The sequence below is a fragment of the Oncorhynchus kisutch genome, linkage group LG13, assembly GCF_002021735.2.
Source record: "Oncorhynchus kisutch isolate 150728-3 linkage group LG13, Okis_V2, whole genome shotgun sequence".
Classification (NCBI taxonomy): Eukaryota; Metazoa; Chordata; class Actinopteri; order Salmoniformes; family Salmonidae; genus Oncorhynchus; species Oncorhynchus kisutch.
This window is the reverse complement of record NC_034186.2, coordinates 31,845,047-31,871,476: the sequence shown is the minus strand read 5'-3', so window position 1 is coordinate 31,871,476 and position 26,430 is coordinate 31,845,047. Positions and strand designations below refer to the sequence as shown.

Genomic DNA, 26,430 nt, shown 5'->3' with positions numbered 1-26,430 from the left:
CCTCTGACACATGCTACCCATCGCACAGAGAGAGACTGATGGCATTTGCTTTAAAGCTGCTATTTACCATGCTCTGACTCTGATCTGCCCATTAAGATTCCACCTCAGAATGTTACTCAGGCTATTTGCCCCCCAGCGTGTGATGCAGGGGGAATGGTAAAACCAAAGCCTGCTGTGTTGACGAGTACCTTGGGCAGGGTTGGATTATTCATAGGGACTGAGTAGGCATGCTGGCTGCTAAAGCTGTCAGTGCTTCCGTTAAAAGACACTTTTCATGGCTACTTCAGGGGCTACTTCAGTAGCTCCTCCATAGGAGAGAGGGGACAGACGTGAGGTGGGTAGGCTATGTGTAGGCTGGATGGAGTGGGATGAAGGCTATCATTTATTTGAAGTGCTTGTGGAAGACATGGAGACGTTGCAATAAAATACTCTATTAACATGTGGATAGAGAACACTAAAACAGTTCAACATTGTAGTTCTCTCTATTTGTATGAATCAGTGATATTGGCTGCAAATTATCCAGGCTGTATCACAACTGGCCATGATTGGGAGTCCCATAGGGCGGCGTACAATTGGCCCGCGTCATCCGGGTTTGGCCAGTGTAGGCCGTCAATGAAAATAAGTTTGTTCTTAACTGATTTGCCTGGTTAAATAAAGGTTAAATCATTAAAAAAATATATATATCTATGTACTTTAGTGAAAAGTATGTTGGCAAAGAGTTTAGTTTCAGCCTGGGTTGTCTTTTACTGTACCCTTTCCTTTCCATCCCATGATCAAACACGTCTCTGTAGCTAACTCTAGCTGCCCTGGTGATGTAAGGTCTCTGCGTGGTGAGTCACTCACTTTGGCATCGTTTTCAGGTGGTTCTCTCGCAGTTCCAGGATCCGTAACTTGGAAAGTCTGAAAGGTAGAGGATGTCAAAAACACACACAATCACAACAAGACAAACAAAAGAAATTATAGGGAGGGTATATTCCTGGAAACTTTTGAAGTTTACCAGAAAATTACCAGAATTTTCATCTTTCAAGGATTTTATGTAATCTATCACAAGACATTTAGTGGCCCTTTGGGTACTTCAGATTGTCACAGGTGCCTGTAATAATCTCTGGCACTCTGAGTGGCCTTATCACATGTATAATACATGAAATAATTGAATAAGAGTCAAAAAAATTGAATGACAAAGCTACAAAACATTATCCTAAATAAAAACGATAAACTCAGGGTTCCAGCATGAAACAACCTTTATACAGTGCATTTGGTGCATTCGGAAAGTATACAGACCCATTGATTTACAGCCTTATTCTAAAAGGTATTAAAACGTTTATTTCCCCTCATCAATCTACACGCAATAGCCCATAATGACAAAGCATGTTTTACATTTTTTTTGCAAATTTATAAAAATGGTACTGAAATATTACATTTACATAAGTATTCAGACCCTTTACTCAGTACTTTGTTGATGCACCTTTGGCAGCCTTGAGTCTTCCTGGGTATGACTCTACAAGCTTGGCACACCTGCATTCTTCTCTGCAAATCCTCTCAAGCTCTGTCAGGTTGGATGGGGAGCGTCGCTGCACAGCTATTTTCAGGTCTCTCCAGAGATCAGGTTCAAGTCCGGTCTCTGACTGGGCCACTCAAGGACAGTGAGACTTGTTCTGAAGTTTATTTTTATTTATTTCACCTTTATTTAACCAGGTAGGCAAGTTGAGAACAAGTTCTCATTTACAATTGCGACCTGGCAATGATAAAGCAAAGCAGTTCGACACATACAACAACACCGAGTTACACATGGAGTAAAACAAAAATACAGTCAATAACACAGTATAAACAAGTCTATATACGATGTGAGCAAATGAGGTGAGATAAGGGAGGTAAAGGCAAAAAAAAGGCCATGGTAGCAAAGTAAATACAATATAGCAAGTAAAACACTGGAATGGTAGATTTGCAGTGGAAGAATGTGCAAAGTAGAAATAAAAATAATGGGGTGCAAAGGAGCTAAATAAATAAATAAATAAAATTAAATAAATACAGTAGGGAAAGAGGTAGTTGTTTGGGCTAAATTATAGGTGGGCTATGTACAGGTGCAGTAATCTGTGAGCTGCTCTGACAGTTGGTGCATAAAGCTAGTGAGGGAGATAAGTGTTTCCAGTTTCAGAGATTTTTGTAGTTCGTTCCAGTCATTGGCAGCAGAGAACTGGAAGGAGAAGCGGCCAAAGAAAGAATTGGTTTTGGGGGTGACCAGAGAGATATACCTGCTTGAGCGCGTGCTACAGGTGGGTGATGCTATGGTGACCAGCGAGCTGAGATAAGGGGGGACTTTACCTAGCAGGGTCTTGTAGATGACATGGAGCCAGTGGGTTTGGCGACGAGTATGAGGTGAGGGCCATCCAACGAGAGCGTACAGGTCGCAATGGTGGGTAGTATATGGGGCTTTGGTGACAAAACTGATTTTGTAACCACAGCATGATGCTGTCACCACCATGCTTCACTGTAGGGATGGTGCCAGGTTTTCTCCAGATGTGACGCCTGGCATTCAAGCCATTCTTGGTTTCATCAGACTAGAGAATCTTGTTTCTCATGGTCTGAGTCCTTTAGGTGCCTTTTGGCAAACTCCAAGCGGGCTGTCATGTGCTTTTTACAGCGGAGTGGCTTCTGCCTGGACACTACCATAAAGGCCTGATTGGTGAAGTGCTGCAGAGATGGTTGTCCTTCTGGAAGTTTCTCCCAACTCTACAGAGGAACTCTGGAGCTCTGTCATAGTGACCATCGGGTTCTTGGTTATCTCCCTAACCAAGGCTCTTCTCCCCCGATTGCTCAGTTTGGCCAGGTAGCCAGCTCTAGGAAGAGTCTTGGTGGATCCAAACGACTTCCATTTAAGAATGATGGAGGCCACTGGGTTCTTGGGGACCTTCAATGCTGCAGACATTTTTTGGTACCCTTTCCCAGATCTGTGCCTCGACACAATCTACGGACAATTCCTTTGACCTCATGGCTTGGTTTTTGCTCTGACAAACTGTCAACTGTGGGACCATATATGGACAGGTATGTGCCTTTCCAAATCATGTCCAATCAATTGAATTTACCATAGGTAGATGGTTGTAAAAGTTGTAAAAAGATCAAGGATGATAAATGGAAACAGGATGCACCTCTGCTCAATTTCGAGCCTCATAGCAAATGGTCTGAATATTTAAGTAAATTAGGTATTTCTGTTTTTATTTTATTTTATACATTTGCAAACATTTAAAAAAAAAACTGTTTGCTTTGTCATTATTGGGTATTGAGTGCAGATTGATAAGGGAAAAAACATTTTAATCAATTTTAGAATAAGGCTGTAACATAACAAAACGTGGAAAAGGTAATGGGGTCTAAATACTTTTCAAATGCACTGTACAAACTTTTATTTATTTTACTATGTCAATATGTATTTGTTGTCAATATTTTGGCGTCAAACTGGTGGTAGCTTTGAAAAATGTCAATAGTTGGAAGAGTTGCAGAGTTAATTGAAAATAATTCCATTTGCTGACAAGATGCTTTTTTCATTCATTATTATATTTTCTCTTGAAACTTATGGTCTATCTATTAGAAACTCATGGACAATATGGACATAATAAATGCATACTATATATGAATATAGATCTTTTTTCCTTTCTTTTTTTTTACAGTTATCCAAGTGGAAATTACCAAATTTACGATAGATTTTCTGTTAATTACCAAAATTACTGAAGATTACAGTAACTTTGGTAAATGAACCTTAGTAGTAATAGATGTTAATGATATGCATAGGACTGTCAAGTATTGGATCAGAAAACATGACACCCCAACCTTAAATTCCATTACACTGAGCCCAAGAGCAATACCACTGCTGTTTTGATGAACTGTTACTTTATTTTCAATTCATCACCAAACCAGAGAGGAGATGCTGCTAAACCCATTGCTTTATTAAAGCTAGCCCCAGGCTGGTGCTTTTTACCAGGCGTTGTGTGCAGAGAATAAAGAACAGTCTGTTTACAATGTAAACCCACCCAGGCATACATGTAACGGAGCGCAGAATAAAAGCTCCAATCCAAACCCTATACATACACAGAGGGCCCAAGGCCCCGCAGACGCAGAGCAGGGTACTCCATAAGCTGAGCTCACCTGCCAAAGTTGGCGGGGAGGTACTCCAGAAAGGCGTCGTTTAAGAAGAGCTGTGTCAGGTTGAGGAGCTGGGTGAAGCCATCTGGGAGCCTGCAGTGGAGAGATTGAAAATGAGAGAGAGAGGGAAGGGAATAGAGAGAATTGTAGAAAGAAAGAGAGCAGGTTCCTGTTAGTTGGTGCCAGGGTACAGGATTTACAGAGGCTAAGGACCTCAGACACATTTAAAGTCAGGCTAAATGTTAGCCCGCCCCAACTCCCCTGAAACAGCTCCACTCAGCACTGTCAGAAAAGCTAGCACACTGCAGCACTACAGAATGACTCATACTCATACCTTGGTGCCCCAAGATTCAATATTCGGCTCACTACTGTTTACAACATATATAAATAACATTGGTAATGCTGCAAACAATGTATATAATTGTATGCAGATGAGACAGTGTTGTATTCCATTGCTCCATCGGTTAGACAAGCCTTTTCACATTTTAAGTCAGATTTTCAAGCACTGCAGAGGTCACTATTTGATCCAAAGTTAGTGCTAGAAGCAAACAAAATACATGCTTTTCTCTAGGTCCCAAAAAACAAGATTTAAATGAATGTGTAATGCCTAGTTTGAACGGTACACAAATTGAGCGAGTTCCTTCCTACAAATATCATGGTAGCTGGCTTGGTGACAAACCTTCGTTTAAAAAACGTCACTGAGTTGGCGAAGAAGTTGAAGTTTCAGGTTTTTTTTTTTTTACAGAAACAAGCATGTCTGATTTTTGTGAATAGGAAGGAAATTGTCCAGGCCACTTGAATGTTTATTTTAGATTCTGGGGATATTATCTATACGCATGCAGCAGCAGCTACACTTAAACCACTAGATGCTGTTTCATTGTGCCCTTAGGTTTATTACTGGTGATAGTTGTACAACTCACCATTGTGTTTCGTATCAAAAAATGGGTTTGGCCTCTTTGTATGTAAGGAGAAAGCAGCATTTTCTTGTGTTTATCTACAAAGCACTCATGTAGAAACATCCTATGTATCTATCATCATTAATTAAAATGGCCAAACCCAGGCTCAGACTTGGATAACAGCGGAGGCCCCTTCAGTCTCTACAGAGCTGAGTAAAGCTGATTTTAATTGTCTTGCACCATTTATGTGAGATCTCTGAAATGAGATGTTCTGGTCCCCATTGGTCAGTTCTGAGTTCTGATCAGAGACCTTTACGTTGATAAATGTGTCTGTTTTTTCTTAATATGTTTGGAAACATTGTGTATTGTGTGTTTGACGTATTTATGCAGGGCTCATCTGTAAGAGAGACCCTAGTCTCAGTATAATAAAAAACCTATCAGTAATACATCCTTACTCTAGTCTACGAGGAGCCATTTGTTTGTCAACCTATGATTTTCCACCCAAAAAATGCTAAATGTATGGCGTAAAAAAAATTCAGTGGCAGAGCAACTCCTTATGGCTTTTCAATGTATTTAATAGCACGAGTCACGTCATGTCAAGAACTAGCAGAGAGACCTGCATTACCCTCTGTAAGGACAGAAAACGACTCAAAATCTAATTTATTGGTCACATACACATGGTTAGCAGATGTTAATGCGAGTGCAGCGAAATATGCCATATTTAACAAATGGCATATTTACACAATGCAGTATCAATTAAGATAATTAACAGGGCAGGACAGAAATGTCTTAGTTTAACATTGATGGAATTGTTTCTATTCTTCTATTCAAAAAATTTCAATTCAGAAAAAAGCCTCGGATACACAAATAGAACAGTCTCCCATGTAGTTATTTGCCTCTTTATGTTTATCTGTTAGAGTTGCCCTGGGGCGATTTTGGAAAATATTAAAAAGATTGACCCATAATTTCTACAGCCATTTTTACTGAAATATTAATGGATGTTTCTTACTGAGGTAATCTGTGGTTGTTGCTTGGTACATAGCGACAGACACAGCTGTTGGCAATGATAATACAGCATTACCATTGTCCCTATAGACTACAGCCATTCCACCACAATGATACACTTTCTCTCTTCACTTACTTGGCAATGGGATTTACACTGGCCTCCACAACAGATAAGCATTTACAGCATTTAATGTTGTCTGGGAACTCTTGAATACCTAAAGATGGAATGGAATAGAAACATGTTTGTCATTCATAAACCAATTACCACTCATGACTCATCCTTTTGTACATCATGCAAACATTTAGAGTCACAGTATCAGTAGAGAGTAGAGATTTTGAATAGATCTGAGTAGAAACTAGCAGAGATTGATGGATCACACTCGCTTACCGTTTTTACTGATGTCCAACTCCCTCAGGTTTACAAGGCTGGCTATGGTGGTTGGCAGGTTGGACAGGTCATTGTCAGGCATGCTCAGCTTCCGGAGAGCCTGACAGTTAAATAGTTGCTTTAGAAAGAGAGAGGCAGAATAGAAGAAACACAAGTTTTACTCTCAGCCTTCTGAGTTGAAAGAGTGTAGACTTGGTGAGACTTCATGCATTGCGTTTCAATGAGGCTGGTCTCTAGTGATGCGATGCTGTTAAATGAGTAACGTCTCAACATTCTAACGGGTTTCCCATTGATCACTGTAAGAGCAGCCACTCTCGGTTGAGTAACCTTGTGGGACAACATTAGTCCTCCACAGCTCTATATAGAGGGGGGAGCCACATGAGAGAGAGAGAGAGAGAGAGAGAGGTAACAGAGAGAGAGAAAGGGTGCTATACAGAATTATAGTGTGCATGTGCATCACAGCATGCCACTTGATGTTTGAGATAACAGGTTACAAATTACCAGTGCACAGTGTATCATGAATAATGAATAGATCAGCTTTTACATTCAAAGCCAGCCAATACAGTATCAGCAAGCGCCTTCTCCTATATTTGACTGCAGTCCATTCCTTTCTCCATGAAAAGGAGAGAATAGAAAGGGAGACGTTCTGAGTCTCTGCATCCCAAACAGCACCTTATTCCCTATATGGCCCATGGGGCTCTGGTTAAAAGTAGTGCACTACAAAGGGAAGAGGGTGCCATTTGAGATGCAGTCAAGGAGACATTACAGTCCAGTGGGGACATTACTATAACATGCCCATTATGAGAGGCCATTACTCTTTAAGAGCAGTAAGAGCCAGAGGGGGAGTAGCTACAACAATGAAGACTGGAGAGGAGAGCCAGCATTGTCCAGTCCTGCCCAGGGTATCACTCTGATACATGAGCCACACTTACATAAAGGACCACACACTCTGGATCTATCAATGCCTGGTCTTATGCAACCCTGTGAGGAGCCACACTGGCCCTGAACTCTCTCCACAAAGACCCTAACCTAACGTAGCAGGCGTAAAAGAAAACGCCTGAGCGGGGTCCCCATATTCGGGTGTCATGAGAAAAAGTTGAAGATACCGAAGTCGGTTTCTGCCGACTTAAAGCATCTAATTGGGAGTTTGTTGATGAACACTGTGAAATTTCATGAAATGTAGTAATTCTACTGAAACACTCTGAAGGATATCACAGTTAATTGCACTGTAAACATTCAGCCAATACATTGTTGGATTTCATCAATGTTGTACTAAACGACTACGATGTATTCAGCCAGGGGTTTCAATTTAAAACAAAGACACTATTGTCAAGATTGTAATAGATCTCCGTTGAAAGACTTAACGAAAGCTACATTCATAGATTGTATTGTTTTCAGTTCAATGTGAAGGTCAGACAAGATTCAGCAAGTCCATTTGTGTTTCACTCTCTGCTTCATAAGCAGCTCATTTACAGACAGGAAGGACATTGCGGCACTGTTTGGTCTGTGGGGGTCTGGTTGGCCTGGCAACTTATTTAGCCAATCAACACTGAGCGCCACATGAAGAGAGAGTGCATCGAGCTGAAATAATGTTTCCATCGATCATTACGACATGCTTTAGTAATGTGGGGGAAATTCAAGGGAATGACTGTTGTCTGAACTATTTGGATTTATAGAGCCTCTTTTCTACAGTTCACCCCTTTCATTTCCCAGCCCGTTAGAATGTTGAGACGTTACTCATTTAACAGCATCGCCTCAACCCCAGCCGCAGCCTTGTCCCCAGCCTCGTCCCCAGCCTCAGTCCCAACCCCAGGCCCAGCCCTGTCCCCAGCCTCGTCCCCAGCCTCAGTCCCAACCCCAGGCCCAGCCCTGTCCCCAGCCTCGTCCCCAGCCTCAGTCCCAACCCCAGGCCCAGCCCTGTCCCCAACCTCAGCCCCAGCAGAACCCACCTTGGGCAGCTCCTCGATCTGGTTGGCATCCAGGTAGAGTTCCTCCAGCGTGCGCTCAAAGCTGAATATCTCCTTGGGCACCTGCTGCAGGCTGCAGTGGGAGTAGTCCAGCACTGAGATGACCTCCTCCTCACCCCGGAAGCACCGGCACGGCACCAGACGCCCAATGATCTTCCTCTTAGTCGTCATCTCCAGACACTGCACTGTTGAGGGGGAGGAGGAGAAGAGAGAAGAAGGAAAGAAAGGGAGAGAAGACTATCAATGTTTCAATCCCATATTAATGTGTGCTGACGCCAGGCTAGCGTGTCCTGAGTTATCGACAACATAAACTATCCGAGCGTTCCTCTGACCCACTCTGCTTTAAATAATCTCCCCACTGCTTGGCCCTCGCCATCCCCACGATTAGGTCAGGACAGCATTGCAGAAGATTAAATGTAATTAGCCGCAGCCATGCTGAACCACGGTCGTCGACCAGGCTCTTAATTGTCTCCGACAAAGTTAAGTGCATTTAGCCAACCTGAGTCAAAGCCACTATTCACACTGTTACAAAGCACAGCAATACCATCATACTAGTGCCACATCCTAATTATACTGAAGAAAAATATAAACTCAACATGTAAAGTGTTGGTCCCATGTTTCATGAGCTGAAATAAAAGATCCCATAAATGTTCCATACACATAAAAAACTTATTTCTAAAAATGTTGGTGCACAAATGTGTTTACATCCCTGTTACTGAGCATTTCTCCTTTGCCAAGATAATCCAGCCACCTGACAGGTGTGGCATATCAAGAAGCTGATTAAACAGCAGGATCATTACACAGGTGCACCTTGTGCTGGGGACAATAAAAGGCTACTCTATAATGTGCAGTTTTGTCACACAACACAATGCCACAGATGTCTCAGGTTTTGAGGGAGTATGCAATTGGCATGCTGACTGCAGCAATGTCCACTAGAGCTGTTGGCAGATAATTTAATGTTAATTTCTCTACCATAGGCTGCCTCCAACGTTGTTTTAGAGATTTTGGCAGTAACCCCATTTGCTCAGGACCTCCACATCTGGCTTCTTCAACTGCAGGATTGTCTGAGACCTGCCACCCAGACAGCTGATTAAACTGAGGAGTGGCTCCCCAGCGCCCCTGCCAGTCATGTGAAATCCATAGAATAGGGCCTAATGAATTTATTTCAATTGACTGATTTCCTTATATAAACTGTAACTCAGTAAAATCGTTGAAATTGCTGTTGCGTTGTGGTTGCGTTTATATTTTTGTTCAGTATAGTTTACATCACCTACCAAGGAGAAGTATAGTCATTTCACACAAATAAAAATGTAATATTCTGCCGTGGACAACAACTCCTAAGCACTATTTCTTAGGGCTAAAATAGATTTACTGGGTAAAGTAAATGGTAGATATCAGGGCTCATAAAATGTGCTATTAGCATACATTCTCCATCTGTCTTTTTTCACTATCACAAAACTGTGCAAATGATGCCACTTATCAATACGTACAAGGTACGCTATCAAGGTAGTATAAGCTGAAACATCTCTGTAAGTCCTCTAGTGCAAAGTGGTTATGTGTGCCTATCCACAGTCTTTAATATATTGAATAATAGAAAGGAGACATTGGACTAACAATAAATAGACACTGATCTGGACGTGATTCATTTGTTAGTGATCAGTCAGCAATAGAATAGTCTCTCACAAAGCTTCTCTGCACATCCCCACTGGTTAACTAACGGTGGAGCATGTTTATGTGAAGACAATTTGCACTAAATAATTAGCAGCTCTGCACTCACAATTATAGAAGACAATTAGTATGAATGTGTCCTATTTCCATGTAACGATGTGGTAAGACCTGAGTTGTATCTGAGAGACCATATTCCTTTCTCTTGGAGTTTGTATAAACAGTTTTTCCCAATGGGCTCAGGAGTGGCGAAGGTTGAGTCATGCGTTCCCCCGAAACATGACCCGCCAAGCCTCGCTTCTTAACACCCGCTTGCTTAACCCGGAAGCCAGCTGCACCCATGTGTCTGAGGAAACACCGTTCAACTGATGACCGAAGTCAGCTAACTGGGGTCGAACCCCAGGCTGCACCGACGCCGCAACACTGCGATGCAGTGCCTTAGACCACTGCACCACTCGGGAGGCCATAATGAGATCTTTTGAACAAAAGTAAATCATTCCCCCAATTAAATAACATTTCTAATAATAAAGCAGTGGTATAAATGTGATTAGAAATGCGGTGGTTCGAGCCCTGAATGCTGATTGGCTGACAGCCGTGGTGTATTAGACCATATACCACAGGTATGACAAAACATTTATTTTTACTGCTCAAATTACGTAGGTAACCAGTTTATGATAGCAATAAGGCACCTCGGGGGTTGTAATATATTGTGTCGTGCCTAAGAACTGCCATATACCACACCACCTCGTGCCTTATTACTTAAATGTACCCTTGTGATAATTAAAACGTTCTTCTATTATACTGAACCCATCGTTCAGTCTCTGCTGGGAAATCAATGCCAAATTAACAAGATACTTGTTTATCATTTTAGTTTTTCCTGTTTTAGTCCTTGTAAATACCACATTAAACACCACTAAAAATACCAAGATGTGAAGCTGTGATTGTCCCCTAACCTTGGGCTGCTCTATGCCACTACAACTAGCGTGTGAATTGCACTGTCCCTGTACAAATCCATCGTTCACTGTAACGTCACTGTAAGATTTTTGTCTCTGTTTATTTTGAAAGATGCAGTCACATCAGTTCTGGCAGTCAAACAAGGTTATTCATCATAAGCTAAAACCATATGATGATATTTGGATTCCTACAGACGCAGCAGTAGCAGCTCTGAGAGGCGTGCCGTTGGTTAGTGTACTGTGCTGTGTAGTGTGTACAGTTAGATTTGGGGCCCAGCTAGCGTGGCTGCTGGCGGGAGGACAGCTGTGCAGGTGGAGAGCAGGGGCAGCTGGGTACTGATCCACAGCCTCCACCAGCCAGTAGTGACTCCACAGCAAACAGGCTGGGTCCCACCACTCATCTTTGTTTTTCACCCAAAAACACACACACAACAACAATGGCTATAGCACAGGCAGGACAACCTTCTTTCCAGAAGCCACATTTTCCATGTATTGGTCTTTGTATTGTTATGAAATCCTATTGTAAAGGAGACAAACAACCCTGTTTTAATCGGAGCGCCTTGTAAAGAGCCTCTCTCCAATACTGTAGAGCAGAGCAGAGCAGGGAGATAAATGATATTTCAGCTTGGGAGACATAAAGCCGGTATGGAGCCAGGCTCTCTGGGGCAGGAGTATATCACACAAGGTCACAGTGAAATCCCTCTATCACATCCCCACTCCTACTTCCAGGAACACAGCAGCAGCTGCCAGTTCCCTCTCCTCTTCTCCTCAGTCCTCACACACACACAGCAGCATCAGGGGTCACACCCACAGAGAGGTGTCAACAGCCAATCAAAATGCAGGGAAGAGGCTGTCTGAGCAGCAAAAAAAATACCCTTAGAAATATCCAGCAGCTTCGTGTGGGTTTCCTAATCAGATCCTTTAAGTGAGATCCCTGCTCTTATGACTGGTTGTATAGCATAGAGCCGGAGGGTCTCTCATAGAAGTATAATTCTGATTATATAGGGCCTCTTCACACAGATCAGACCTGCAGGACTCCAGTGCTATGCTCAGCTGCCTGTGTGTGAGAATATTCCCAATGGGGATAGAGAGAGAGAGAGAAGTGACAGAGAGTGGTGAAGGTGAAGACAGGCAGCAGAGAGAAAGAAGAAGCAGCATCAGCCAGACAAGATAAGGTCTCCTTAATCTCCACAGTAGTCAAGAAAGCTGACTGACAAAGCCACAGCAAGATTTTACACACTTGATCCACAGTGCGTGAAATGTATCTATTTTGTTTTAGGCACCATTCATTGTAAGACTGTGGTTATCTTACATAGCAATCCTAAACAATTCAGAAATGTGAAAACGAACTGATGCCAATACAATGTTCTCTCTACAACCAACAATAAACGAGTGTTCAAATTCCTGATCAAGATTAGCTGCATTACACAATCAATGAACCCTATAACCCACTGAATCTCATTTTTCTGTAAGATGAATTGCCTCTAGAACAGAACGATTGCATAAAACTGAATGAGTTCATCAGCAATCTGACATTGTGGGAAATCTATGGACTCAATCTATGGTCTCATTTAGGTTGGTCTCATTTACTCTAAGAGCAGGGTGAAGAGGTACCCAACGCTCAATCAAGTCAAATCGAGTATTGGAGTATACATAACAAAGTAACATATGCTATGCCTGTAATGCAAAATGTATCACTTGTTGAATTGTATACAGTTTATTCAGCTTCTATTTTGAATATCCTTTTGTATATGGTACAATGAGTATTATTCTATTCTCTCCAGTCTAACAAGTGTCAGAGAGAAAAGGAAACAGTAAAAGAAGAGCACTTTGGTATGTTGTGTTATCATCAGTGAGTTCTGCTCAGGGTGCTATGGAAACTACATGACGCAGGAGCAGATTCTGCAGAGGTGAGGAGCGAGGACACCGGCTCAACTCCATCTCTATCTCTCTCTGTCAGCCATTCTATGGGAGCAGCTCTGCTGATTAGATTTAATTCGCTAGACGAGTCATTCCAAATGTCTCTAAAGTGAGCCCTCACTCTTGAGTATAAAATATGTACTCTTTTGTTGGCTTATCAAGAGCACTGCTGAGAATATGAACATGAATGGAGATGTTGCCTGTAAAATAAGTTTATTTTTGGCTACAGATTTCAATAAAAAGCCAGCTCCGTCTTACTTTTTTAAGGAAAGTTGTAATTTGTGTCTATATCAGTGGCTCCGGTGAGCAAACCCTTCTCTCCCAAGAAAAGTGGAACAGCAGAACACTGTACATACTCATTATAAATGCATGCGTACCCCAACAGCTGAATTCCTCAGGGTCAGCTAGCAGCCAACTTTACAAACGCAGCTCCTCACAATAGCTCCAATCCGTTACCACGGTAACCATCTTTAAGGGGTCAATGTATTTTATAGACAATTGTATTTATTTATCTGACCGTTGATATTACACACGTTCAGGAACCAAGGAAAATAAGCATTGATTTAGATGTCCAGAGAATGTTGTGTAATACCCTTGTTAAAATCAAGTAGAGTTTATTTGTTATAATCACGTTGTATTAGATATAAAAAGTGATCGAATTGCTCCTGAAGTGTAATGTCATTCATTTACTTTTAAGTTTTGACCAATATGGTAGCTTGTTAAGCTGAGGCCAATGGGAGAGTTGACCTGGTTAACAGGAGGCCTGAGAAAGAGATTGAAGAAAGAAAAAAGAGATGTTGAAAAAAGGATGAGGAGACATTATCAGTGTTGGTGAAGAAAAACTATAAAAGAAGAAGATAAAAGTATAACAAAAACCTTATCTACCGAGTTTGAGGGAAATACAGATTTTATTTTATTAGAGAGTTATATTTATTTTGTTAAGAAAGACTTAGTAGAGACTGAAGCTACCGTTTCATCGTGGAGGTATTTGACAGCCTCGAAGTTAGCCTAGTATCATGCGAGACCTGGAGAGAATTGCTTGTGGAAGATATAGTGGGGAGAACAAGTATTTGATACACTGCCGGAAACGTATGATCTCTGTAATTGCAAACAAAAGTTTCTGTACCAAATATTAAGTTCTGCTTTTCTGATGTATCAAATACTTATGTCATGCAATAAAATGCTAATTCATTACTTCAAAATCATACAATGTGATTTTCTGGATTTTTGTTTTAGATTCCGTCTCTCACAGTTGAAGTGTACCTATGATAAAAAATTACAGACCTCTACATGCTTTGTAAGTAGGAAAACCTGCAAAATCGGCAGTGTATCAAATATTTGTGCTCCCCACTGCAAAATGAGTTAATGTTTCCATGGCATATCTGTTGCTGCTAAGGAGTACTGTCTGCATTGATAGCTGTGCTTGCTCTGGATCTTGTGAGGACACCTACACAGAACTGCTATACTTCCCTGAGGAAATATCAACTAGTAGTGAGTAACCATAATGGTGGTGTTCTTCGGGACTTCATGTGTGTCGTAATTTTTTTTCAGCTCCAACACGCGCCAACCGGTTTAAAAGCAAGCTTGTAAGTAATCTGGACAATGGTTGTATTATTTTTCATTTCTTTTGATGTGATACATTGAAAATGTGATAATATGATAATATGATTGATAATATGATTGGTTTACAGAAGAAGGCTAAAAAGTATGTATTTTTCCTCTGTGAACAATATGTTAATAAGGATGAATGCTGCGGAAGTGATTGAGAGCTATGCCTTCCTTGCCTGGCTGTAAATAATGGAAGATTACAGTGAACATGAAGGAAAACGGGCTCAGGGTAAATAAATCAAGCAATCTGTAAAAGGTAATTGTAGCACTGGGGCTTATTCACAGAGCCTGGGCAGAGCCTGGCCCACTGACAGAAAGACAGACAGACAGAGCCTGGCCCACTGACAGAAAGAAAGAAAGAGGTTAGGTCGGGGTGTGACTAAGCAGCGTGACCAGGAGGAGCAGGGATCCTGGGCCTGGGAGGAAAGCCAGGAGTGGAGGACATCCTGGACTTGGGACGAAATAATGGCAGGAGACAAAAGCCTGCCATGGAAGCAGGCGGAAGCAGCGAAAGAGGGACAGCGACGACACCGGGGTTCGTGGCCACAACGTAGGCCCAAGAAGCAGCCTCAAAAGATGTTTTGGGAGGGGCACACGGGGTGGTCAGCGACGCTGAGGGGTGAGTCAGAGACCATGGAGGAAGCGTTGGATAGATTGAGAGAGAGCGAACGGAGTGGTGAGATAGAGACCTTCGAGGAGTGGTTGGCGAAATGTGAAGAAAGTGAAGCGGAAGAGCTGTTGGTTTGGCTGGAGAGGCAAGACAGTCGCCCTGAGGAGTGTGTTAGCCATCCGATGCCACCAGCTCTCCGCACTCGCTTTGAGGAGTGTCATCGTTCCGGTACAATGTTTTCAGGTTCTACGCACTGTGTCTCCAGTGCACCTCCACAGCCCAGTGCGTCCTGTGCCAGTCCCCCGCATTTGCAGAGCGAAGGTTGTCAGCTCTACCCTCCAGACCTCCAGTGCGCCTCCATAGCCCGGTACGCCCTGTGCCAGCTCCACGCACCAGGCCTCCAGTGCGTCTCCCCAGCCTGGTACACCCTGTGCCAGCTCCACGCACTAGAGCCTCCAGCGACGGTCTGCAGCCCGAAGCCTCCGGGGACTATCCACGATATGGTCCCTCCGGCGACGATCCACGGTCCGGTTCCTCCGGCTACAATACACGGTCCGGTTCCTCCTGCGACGATCTTCGGGCCGGAGCTTCCGGCAACGATCCACGGCCCAGTTCCTCTGGCGATGATTCACTGTCTGGAGTCACCGGCGATGATCCACGGTCCGTTTCCTCCGGCGACGATCCATGGTCCGGAGCTTCAGGTGACGATCCCCGCACCAGAGTCGCCACCGAAGTGGGCGGATCCGCAAGCGGAGCGGGGTCTACGTCCCGCACCGTAACCGCCACCGAGGCTAGATGCCCACCCGGACCCTCCCCTATAGAGTCAGGGTTTGCAACCGGAGTCCGAACCTTTGGGGGGGAGGGGTACTGTCACACCCTGAACTTAGAGATTCTTTATTCTCTATTTTAGGTTAGGTCGGGGTGTGACTAGGGTGGGCATTTTAGTTTCTTTATTTCTAGGTTGGCCTGGTATGGTTCCCAATCAGAGGCAGCTGTCTATCATTGTCTCTGATTGGGGATCATACTTAGGCAGCCTTTTCCCACCTGTTGGTTGTGGGATCTTGTGTGTGTATAGTTGCCTTGAGCACTGCATAGCTTCACGTTCGTTTCTTTATTGTTTTTTGCCGCTTCACGTTAAATAAAGATGATGAATCCAACCCACGCTGCATTTGGTCAGATTCTTATAACAACGTTCGTGACACAGACAGAGACAGAGACAGACAGAGCCTATAGCCTGGGACACAATGACTAGGATGCTACCAGTATTCCAACGATTAAAAAGCTCCATGCATCCTGTATGTCTAATAATTCCATATTCAATGATCTGTAATGTTTTATGTAAATATTCTGTCATAATGCCAACACAAGGTTGTCATAAACTTCCCTTACACCGTGACATTACATTTAATGACGTTCCATTGCAAAGTTCGGCCTAGCCAGCCTTGGAGGCACTATACAGCCTAGTGTAGTAGACTAGTGTTACAACACACTATATAGCCTAGTGTGCTAGACTAGTGTTACAGTTTACTAAAGGGAATGTCGCAGGTACAGTTGAAGTCTGAAGTTTACATACACCTGAGCCAAATACATTTAAAACTCAGTTTTTCACAATTCCTGACATTTAATCCCAGTAAAAATTCTCTGTCTTATGTCAGTTAGGATCACCACTTTATTTTAAGAATGTGAAATGTTAGAATAATAGAAGAGAGAGTGATTTCTTTCAGATTTAATATTTTTCATCACATTCCCATTGGGTCAGAAGTTTACATACACTCAATTAGTATTTGGTAGCATTGCCTATATATTGTTTAATTTGGGTCAAATGTTTCGGGTAACCTTCCACAAGCTTCCCACAATAAGTTGGGTGAATTTTGGCCCATTCCTTCTGACAGAGCTGGTGTAACTGAGTCAGGTTTGTAGGCCTCCTTGCTCACACACGCTTTTTCAGTTCTGCCCACAAATGTTCTATAGGATTGACGTCAGGGCTTTATGCCACTCCAATACCTTGACTTTATTGTCCTTAAGCCATTTTGCAACAACTTTGGAAGTATGCTTGGGGTCATTGTCCATTTGGAAGACCCATTTGTGACCAAGCTTTAACAACCTGACTGATGTCTTGACATGTTGCTTCAATATATTCACATCATTTTCCTGCCTCATGATGCCATCTATTTTGTGAAGTGCACCAGTCCCTCCTGTAGCAAAGCACCCCCACAACATGATGCTGCCACCCCCGTGCTTCACGGTTGGGATGGTGTTCTTCGGCTTGCAAGCCTCCCCCTTTTTCCTCCAAACAAAACAATGATCATTATGACCAAACAGTTCTATTGTTGTTTCATCAGACCAGAGGACATTTCTCAAAAAAGTACGATCTTTGTCCCCATGTGCAGTTGCAAACGGTAGTCTGGCTTTTTATGGCGGTTTTGGAGCAGTGGCTTCTTCCTTGCTGAAAGGCCTTTCTGTCACGTTCTGACCTTAGTTATTTTATTATGTCTTTGTTTTAGTATGGTCAGGGCGTGAGTTGGGTGGGTTGTCTATGTTAGTTTTTCTATGATTTGCTATTTCTGTGTTTGGCCTGGTATGGTTCTCAATCAGAGCCAGCTGTCAATCATTGTCCCTGATTGAGAACCATATTTCGGTAGCCTGTTTTCTATTGTGTTTCGTGGGTGATTATTTTTCTGTTCTGTGTTTTATGTATGCACCGTACAGGACTGTTTCGTTTTCATTTCGTTCTCTTTGTTGTTTTATTATTTAGTGTTCTGAGTTATAAATAAATATAATGAACACTTACCACGCTTCACATTGGTCCTCCGATCCTTCTTACTACTCCTCCTTAGAAGAGGAGGACGAGAATCGTTAACCTTTCAGGTTATGTCAATATACAGTGGGGCAAAAAAGTATTTAGTCAGTCACTAATTGTGCAAGTTCTCCCACTTAAAAAGATGAGAGAGGCGATTATCAGTGGTCTTGTATGTCTTCCATTTCCTAATAATTGCTCCCACAGTTGATTTCTTCAAACCAAGCTGCTTACCTTTTGCAGATTCAGTCTTCCCAGCCTGGTGCAGGTCTACAATTTTGTTTCTGGTGACCTTTGACAGCTCTTTGGTCTTGGCCATAGTGAAGTTTGGAGTGTGACTGTTTGGGGTGTGACTGAGGTTGTGGATAGGTGTCTTTTATACTTATAACAAGTTCAAACATGTGCCATTAATACAGGTAACGAGTGGAGGACAGAGGAGCCTCTTAAAGAAGAAGTTACAGGTCTGTGAGAGCCAGAAATCTTGCTTGTTTGTAGGTGACCAAATACTTATTTTCCACCATAATTTGCAAATAAATTCATTAAAAATCCTACAATGTGATTTTCTGGATTTTATTTTCTCATTTTGTCTGTCATAGTTGAAGTGTACCTATGATGAAAATTACAGGCATCTCTCATCTTTTTAAGTGGGAGAACTTGCACAATTGGTGGCTGACTAAATACTTTTTTGCCCCACTGTAGGACTCGTTTTACTGTGGATATAGATACTTTTGTACCTGTTTCCTCCAGCATCTTCACAAGATCCTTTGCTGTTGTTCTGGGATTGATTTTCACTTTTCACACCAAAGTATGATCATCTCTAGGAGACAGAACACGTCTCCGTCCTGAGTGGTATGGCGGCTGCGTGGTCCCATGGTGTTTATACTTGCTTACTATTGTTTGTACAGATGAACGTGGTACCTTCAGGCATTTGTAAATTGCTCCCAAGGATGAACCAGACTTATAGAGGTCTACATTTCTTTCTGAGGTTTTGGTTGATGTTTTTTGATTTTCCCATGATGTCAAGCAAAGAGGCACTGAGTTTGAAGGTAGGCCTTGAAATCCACTGGTACACCTCCAATTGACTCTCTCAATTAGCCTATCAGAAGCTTTAAAGCCGTGACATCATTTTCTGGAATTTTCCAAGCTGTTTAAAGGCAGTCAATTTAGTGTATGTAAACTTCTGACCCACTGGACTTGTGATACAGTGAATTAATCTGTCTGTAAACAATTGTTAGAAAAATTACTTGTGTCATGCACAAAGTAGATGTCCTAAGCGACTTGCCAAAACTATAGTTTGTTAATAAGAAACTTGTGAAGTGGTTGAAAAACAAGTTTTAACGACTCCAACCTAAGTGTATGTAAACTTTATATCAGACAGGTATTAGTCAATAACAGGACATTGATTTAATATTTTAGGGCAGTTGAACTTGTTTAAAGAGAAAAACACTAAAATCTCTACTTTTACAATCCCATAAACCCTCTGTCACAATTTGTTAACAGCGTATACAAGCAAGGTGTGTTGTTTGCCATCTACAATTCAGACATCAGTCAATTGACATGTACTGTCACGATTTTGTAGTGTCTAGCAGCTATGGGAATTTGCAACAGCTGGATGAGCCCAAGTTGAAGTTTGACAACTTTGTGAATGGCTCCTTAGAATGGAAACACAAAGCAGAAGTCCCAAAGCAGTCAATGTGTCACGACAGTATGAACACGTATACAAATCTATCAAGAGATACACACAAGAGGGAAGTTAGTACAAATATAGCATGCCTAACTCTCATCCATCTCCCCTACTTCTTCTACTCACTCTCTTCCTGTGCCTGCTGCCCTGTCAGAGGAGATGCAGTTTATTTAACAGTGAGCAGCACATCGCTCTTAAGCAGCATGGTCCTGTTTGAGTGACTAGACTAGTCGTCTACCTCCCTTGGGCTGGATTGAGAACAGGCCCTGTGGAAGTCACAGCCAGGCCAGGAAAAGTAAGCCCTCCACGGCTCAGTCACAATGTGCAGCCAGACACACAATACAAATGTCTCCAGCTGGACATCAGCCAACAGTGGATTACAGAAGCTTACAGATAAGACTATAGAGGGCACCCAAAGTCACCAGAAACAGACTTCTTGTTTGTTTTGCCACTTTAAAAAAATGATAATGGGTATGAATCACACACACAGCAACATGTATGAGGCATACTATTTCCTCGGAATTCCATACTATTTCCTCGGAATTCCATACTATTTCCTCGGAATTCCATACTATTTCCTCGGAATTCCATACTATTTCCTCGGAATTCCATACTATTTCCTTGGAATTTTACAGAATGTCTCAGCTTTAGCTCAGCGGGCTTAGACTGTCTTGTGGTGGGCAAAAGACCTGAATTCAAACCCTAGTCAGTCACACTAGTAAACTGTTTGTCAGAAAGAAACTTCAATAGCCTTGGTGCTCTGGGACTGGTGTTACAGCACACTATATAGCCTAGTGTGGTTGACTAGTGTTAGAGCATGCTATGCAGTCCTAGTTAACAAGAAAATGAGAAAGCTACTCTCAAGGGCACATGTCACAGAGAGGCAGTGAAAGGGGGTGAGAAGGAGTACCTGTCAGGCAGCAGAGTGTGTGAATATACCCCTTACTGGCAGTAGGAGGGAGAGAGCAGTTAAATTAGAGCAGAGTCAGATCAAGTTACTGAGCCTGCCATCTCTCCAGTTCTCAGAAGTTTGGCCTAGCCAGCCTTGGAGGCAGGAGTGTTAAGGACATAGCTTACTGAGGGGAATCTCACAGTTATATCAGACAGGTGCTAATCAATAACAGGACATTGATTTAACCTTTTATCTCAGACTGCAACTATATGTTTGGATTATCTGTGACAGGTCTTATTTACGTCACAGTTTCTGCAAAGCTTAACAGTCTAATCCTCCAACAACACTATTTAAATGATAAACATCATTAGGAAGGATTCACTTTAAGATTCAAACTGTAGCCAACCAACGTTCATAAAAATTATAGTCCAGTTAGAGTGAAACTACTCTACATACTGTGTAAACACATCAAATATTAAACAGTTAAAATAATTTAATTGAAATCAAGGCTAATATGGGTGTGCATGGATAGTGGTAGATCTGAATAAGTACACTTTTATTTATTTAACCCCCCCCCCTTCAGTGATATCCAATTGCATCCAATGATGATCTTGTCTCATCGCCTCAACTCCCCAACGGGCTCGGGAGAGGCGCAGGTCTATAGACCCGGGTTAGATTCCGTGTTAAGGAGCGTGGTTTGGCGGGTCATTTGGAGGGCGCCTTACTTAGCCTTTGCCTCTCCCTTGCAGTGATGAGACAAGATCGTAATTGGATATGACAAAATTGGTGAGAAAAGGGGGGGTAAAATACCAACAATTTTAAGAAAATAAAAGGACTCTTTTTAGTCCCCCCCCCCAACCCCCCCTGACGATCCCACAGGTGAAGTAGCTGGATGTGGAGGTCCTGGGCTGGTGTGGTTACACGTGGTATGCGGTTGTGAGGCCGGTGGAATGTATTGCCAAATTCTCTAAAACAAAATTAACATTCAATTATCTGACAACAGCTCTGTTGGACATTCTTGCAGTCAGAATGCCAATTGCAAGCCTCACCTCAAAACATGAGAAATCTGTGGCATTGTGTTGTGTGACAAAACAGCCCATTTTTAGAGTGGGCTTTTATTATTCCCAACACAAGGTGCACCTGTGTAATGATCATGCTGTTTAATCATCTTCTGGATATTCCACATCTGTCAGGTGGATGGATTATCTTGGCTAAGGAGAAATGCTCTTTAACAGTTATGTAAACAAATTTGTGCACAACATTTTAGAGAAATAAGCTTTTTGTGCGTATGGAACATTTCTGGGATGTTTTATTTAAGTTCATGAAACATGGTACCAAAACTTTACATGGTGCATTTATATTTTTGTTCAGTATGAGAAAAGACGATATGAATGTCGTCATGTAGACTACAGTCTGACATTTCTAAATTCAAAATGACTGTTAGTACGCACATCCAGATGAGACAACAAACAGACTACTGGCACAGATCTGTTTGCTGAGAGGTTATTTGTAAGAATCCCAAGTCATACAATAATTGTTGGACTGACTCCACAATATGGCCTTAGAGAGCCATACATCATGAGAGTGGAAGCTCTCTCCATTGAAACATGGTGCCCAAGGGTCTACTGTAGTTCATCACTGATGCTCACACACACACACACACACACACACACACACACACACACACACACACACACACACACACACACACACACACACACACACACACACACACACACACACACACACACACACACACCACACACACACACACAAGGTGACTTCAGAATGAGATCATCACAGCTGCCTCTCCTCTCGTCATTGGCCAGTCAACACCATCATAATTTACACTAGAACAAGGATTTCAACATATAGTACTGCATGTGGTTCACTTCATAGTCTACTTTATGACATCCACAGCTGGCTGCAGGAAAGAATAACTGTGCAGATACAGATTAACACTGATATGTCTACATGCAGCTTTACATTGCCTTATTCCTGAAAAACAGACTACACCCTCAATTGGTGATACCAAACTAAAATGTTAGGGGTTAAAGGACTGTAGCTGTGTGAAGGATGACAGGAAGCTGAGACTTGATGGGAACACTTAAAGGTCACTCAGTCTACTGGTAGATGTAGACAATGAAGACATACGCTATATAACAGGACTGGGCTTCTGACAGCTATTCTCATCCTAGAATCCAGGTCAACCTCAAAGGCGCGTTGTTTCTAAAACTCTGAACTGACTGAAAAAATGCTCCAAGTAGAAGGACCTCTTCAGTGGGTTTAACACAATGATTTACAGAATAGTGTTGACTGAACAAGGGAAATCATGTCATACTGTGAGGTCATTGTTTTCTCAACAACGTAGCAACTGCTCATTAATCATACAGGCAAGCTAAAATGTTAACATTTGAGGACAGGCCTCTTCAGCACAACAGCAGTTGTACTTGTCACGATGGCAAGGAAAATGGGGGCTTCTTTTTCCCATGTCCTGTGCTCTACATTACAATCAGGCTCTCTGTGGTAACATGTCAGAGTGTGTGGGAGGAAAAAGCAAGGAACATCTTTTTTATTATCTTGTTCTGCCGCAAGTTATCATTCATTATAGAGGAAGACTGGGGATGCAGGATGGCAAAAGTAAGATCCTCACATGGAGACAAGATGAGTTTTTAAGCAGTGCACAGAATGCTCTGATGAGTCAGACAGGTTGGGCAATGGACCATGGCTTCCAATGGTGAGAACCGACAAAACACAGCTATGTCTGTGCAACAAACTCACAAGGGCAGTGGTGCTGATGATGATCAATAGCACTTGTTGACAACTCGGTGGGATTTTTATATTGATTTCATATATTTCATACATTAAATGTAATATATTTATCTTCACAACAACGTTCAGTGAGTCCTTTTATATTCACTCACCAGGTGTGAGATTCACTTTGATGAAACATGCTAACAAGGCTCAGCTCTCCTATTCGCTGCAGTTTGTCCGTATGCAGGGTTTTGTAGTCACAGACACTGGCACTTCCATTGGTCGGCTGCAGAATTGCCTAATTAGCCTCACTAAATATGTCAATGTTTTAGCTTAACAGCCACCTACAGTGCATTCGGGAAAGTATTCAGACCCCTTCCCTTTTCCACATTTCGTTACGTTCTAAAATTTATTACATCATTTTTCCCCCTCATAATTCTACACACAATACCCCATAATGACAGAGAGAAAACAGTTTTTTAATTTTTTTAAATTTAAATATAAAATAAACACCTTATTTACATAAGTATTCAGACCATTTGCTATGATACTCTAAATTGTGCTCAGGTGCATCCTGTTTCCATTGATCATGCTTGAGATGTTTCTACAACGTGGAGTCCACCTGTGGTAAATTCAATTGATTGGACATGATTTGGAAAAGAACACACCTATCTATATAAGGTCCCACAGTTGACAGTGCATGTCAGAGCAAAAACTAAGCCATGAAGTGGAAGGAATTGTCCTTAGTGCTTCGAGACAGGATTGTGTCGAGGCACAGATCTGGGGAAGGGTACAAAAGGATTTCTGCAGCATTGAATGTCTCCAAGAACACAGTGGCCTCCATCATACTTAAATGGAAGAAGTTTGAAACCACCAAGACTCTTCCAAGAGCTGGCCGCCCGGCCAAACTAAGCAATCGGGGGAGAAGGGTCTTGGTCAGGGAGGTGACCAAGAACCCGATGGTCACTCAGACAGAGCTCCAGAGTTCCTCTGTGGAGATGGGAGAACCGTCCAGAAGGACAACCATCTCTGCAGCTCTCCACCAATCAGGCCTTTATGGTAGAGTAGCCAGACTGAAGCCACTCCTCAGTAAAAGGCACATGACAGCCCGCTTGGATTTTGCCATAGGGCACCTAAAGGACTCTCAGACTCTCAGACCATGAGACACAAGATTCTCTGGTCTGATGAAATCAAGATTGAACTATTTGGCTTGAATGCCAAGTGACACATCTGGAGGAAACCATTTAAAAAATGTATACATTTGCAAAAATGTCTAAAAACCTGTTTTTGCTTTGCCATTATAGGGTATTTTGTGTAGATTGATGAGGGAATAAAACTTTAATCAATTAGAATAAGGCTGTAAAGTAATAAAATGTGGAACAGGTGAAGGAGTCTGAAAAAATTCCCAAATGCACTGTATACATGGGGTGGCAGGGTAGCGTAGTGGTTAGAGTGTTGGGCTAGTAACCGAAAGGTTGCAAGTTCAAATCCCCGAGCTGACATGGTACAGATCTGTCGTTCTGCCCCTGAACAGGCAGTTAACCCACTGTTCCTAGGCCGTCATTGAAAATAAGAATTTGTTCTTAACTGACTTGCCTGGTAAAATAAATAAAATACATACACACGTGCCCTCACATCCTCTTTTTTTTAGCTCTAGGTGGATTCGAGGTAAGACGGAATCATCTGTTACTATGCTGATTTTTCACACAAGTGACATAACAAAAGCCTCTGCAACAATTACAGTCAAAATGCTCAACATCACAAAGTCTGGGGAAATGTACTGTAGAAAGTTTTTAAAGTCAGTGAAGTGAACTTGAGACTGTCCTTGAATACTTGCCGGGAGAGGTTTCATGGCTTAAAATGGAATCATTTGTGTTCTTAAATACAGTGGCCAGGTCACAGACTATTAAACCAAGGAGATATCCAAGCCTTCAAGAGTGACAAAAAGCAGTTTAGAACATTATAGCATTACCAACAACCGCATTATATGGTACAGTACTGAGGGATTTAGCTATATTTGATTGGCCTCTTTTGAGGCCACCGCTTAGTTTTTTTCTCTTTTCTTGGACAAAAGCCTGTGATCCATGGCCCAGTTCTGCCTCTGTCGCAGAACATCCTCGAGCATGAGAGTGGGCAGGGACAGCATCATAATGATATCTCACGCTCTGTTGCTAGAAAGAGGGAATCTATCACTAACAATAGAGAAAGACTACATTTTCTGGGTGAATTGGTGTAGCGAATAAGGGGGAACAGCCAGACAGGGCATGAACCAATAACCTATTATTACAGGGTAAGCATGCTATGTTGGCCCATAAAGATCCCAGTCTCTTGGCAGAGGCAGTATGCTTCCCATGCAGGGTGGATACACTATGTTCTCTCTTGAGAAATAGGCCTATGTCCAAATGAACAGGGGCACACATACAAAAATAAATTGCAGCCGTATCCCATGACTGCCACTGGTGTAGCGACTAAGCGGGAACAGCTTGAGTGCTTTTACATACAGTACAGGGAGGCTATAATATCAATTAATGCCTAAGTAATAATAATTTACAAAAATACTTTAATAATGGAACCATTTATCCCCTTACAACAAAAAGTACCTTTTGAAAAGGAGCTTGTGTGCACTGCCTTACTGTTGACAACAACTAAATATCTGGAGAGAGTGCAATGCTGAGCATTAAAGTTAGGACTGAGGATGGTGGTGATTGGTGCTGTGTTTTAGGTCACCTAACAGAAGGGACTCCCAGCTGCCTGTGAGAACTGGTGCTCGGTGCCCAGGGAGCCAGGGACTTTCAAGATAATGGAGACAGATCCAGGACATCAGGCAGAGCAGACCATTATAGTGAAGATGGAGGGGAACTAGAACAGATACCTCACCCTGCTGGAGTCTGACAACACCTCCTGACATTTCTTTTGTGGACTCAAACCAATGTATCACTTTTCTCAACACGATGAGCTAAGTTTCAGCATTAATTGCCAAAAATGATTAATATGACAAGAATGTATTCCAATGTAATGTCTGCAAGTGAACAAGCCTTGATGCACCTAAATATGTTTCCTAAAGCCTGAGTCCTTGCAGATACTTCCATGCACTCTCATAATTCTGACAGGCAGAGGGAATTTGTGCTCTGTAAGTAAATGTGGTTACTGAGGAGGA

At 42.3% G+C, this 26,430-nt stretch overlaps 1 protein-coding gene across 12 annotated transcripts in view; it reads right to left on the bottom strand.

The window, feature by feature from the left end:
- Positions 1–26,430, bottom strand: part of LOC109902980 (leucine-rich repeat-containing protein 7) — a 219,693-nt gene that overhangs the window by 92,230 nt on the left and 101,033 nt on the right. For all 12 annotated transcript variants that reach the window (XR_004202371.1, XM_031786022.1, XM_031786023.1 and 9 more), the window contains 5 exons: positions 8,373–8,575; positions 6,424–6,541; positions 6,172–6,250; positions 4,138–4,227; positions 844–900 (listed from right to left, as the gene is read on the bottom strand). Coding sequence is in view for 11 of the 12 variants with exons in the window: in XM_031786023.1 (XP_031641883.1) it covers positions 844–900; positions 4,138–4,227; positions 6,172–6,250; positions 6,424–6,541; positions 8,373–8,575 (547 nt within the window). In the remaining variant the exon portion in view is untranslated. The remainder of the gene's footprint in view (positions 1–843; positions 901–4,137; positions 4,228–6,171; positions 6,251–6,423; positions 6,542–8,372; positions 8,576–26,430) is intronic.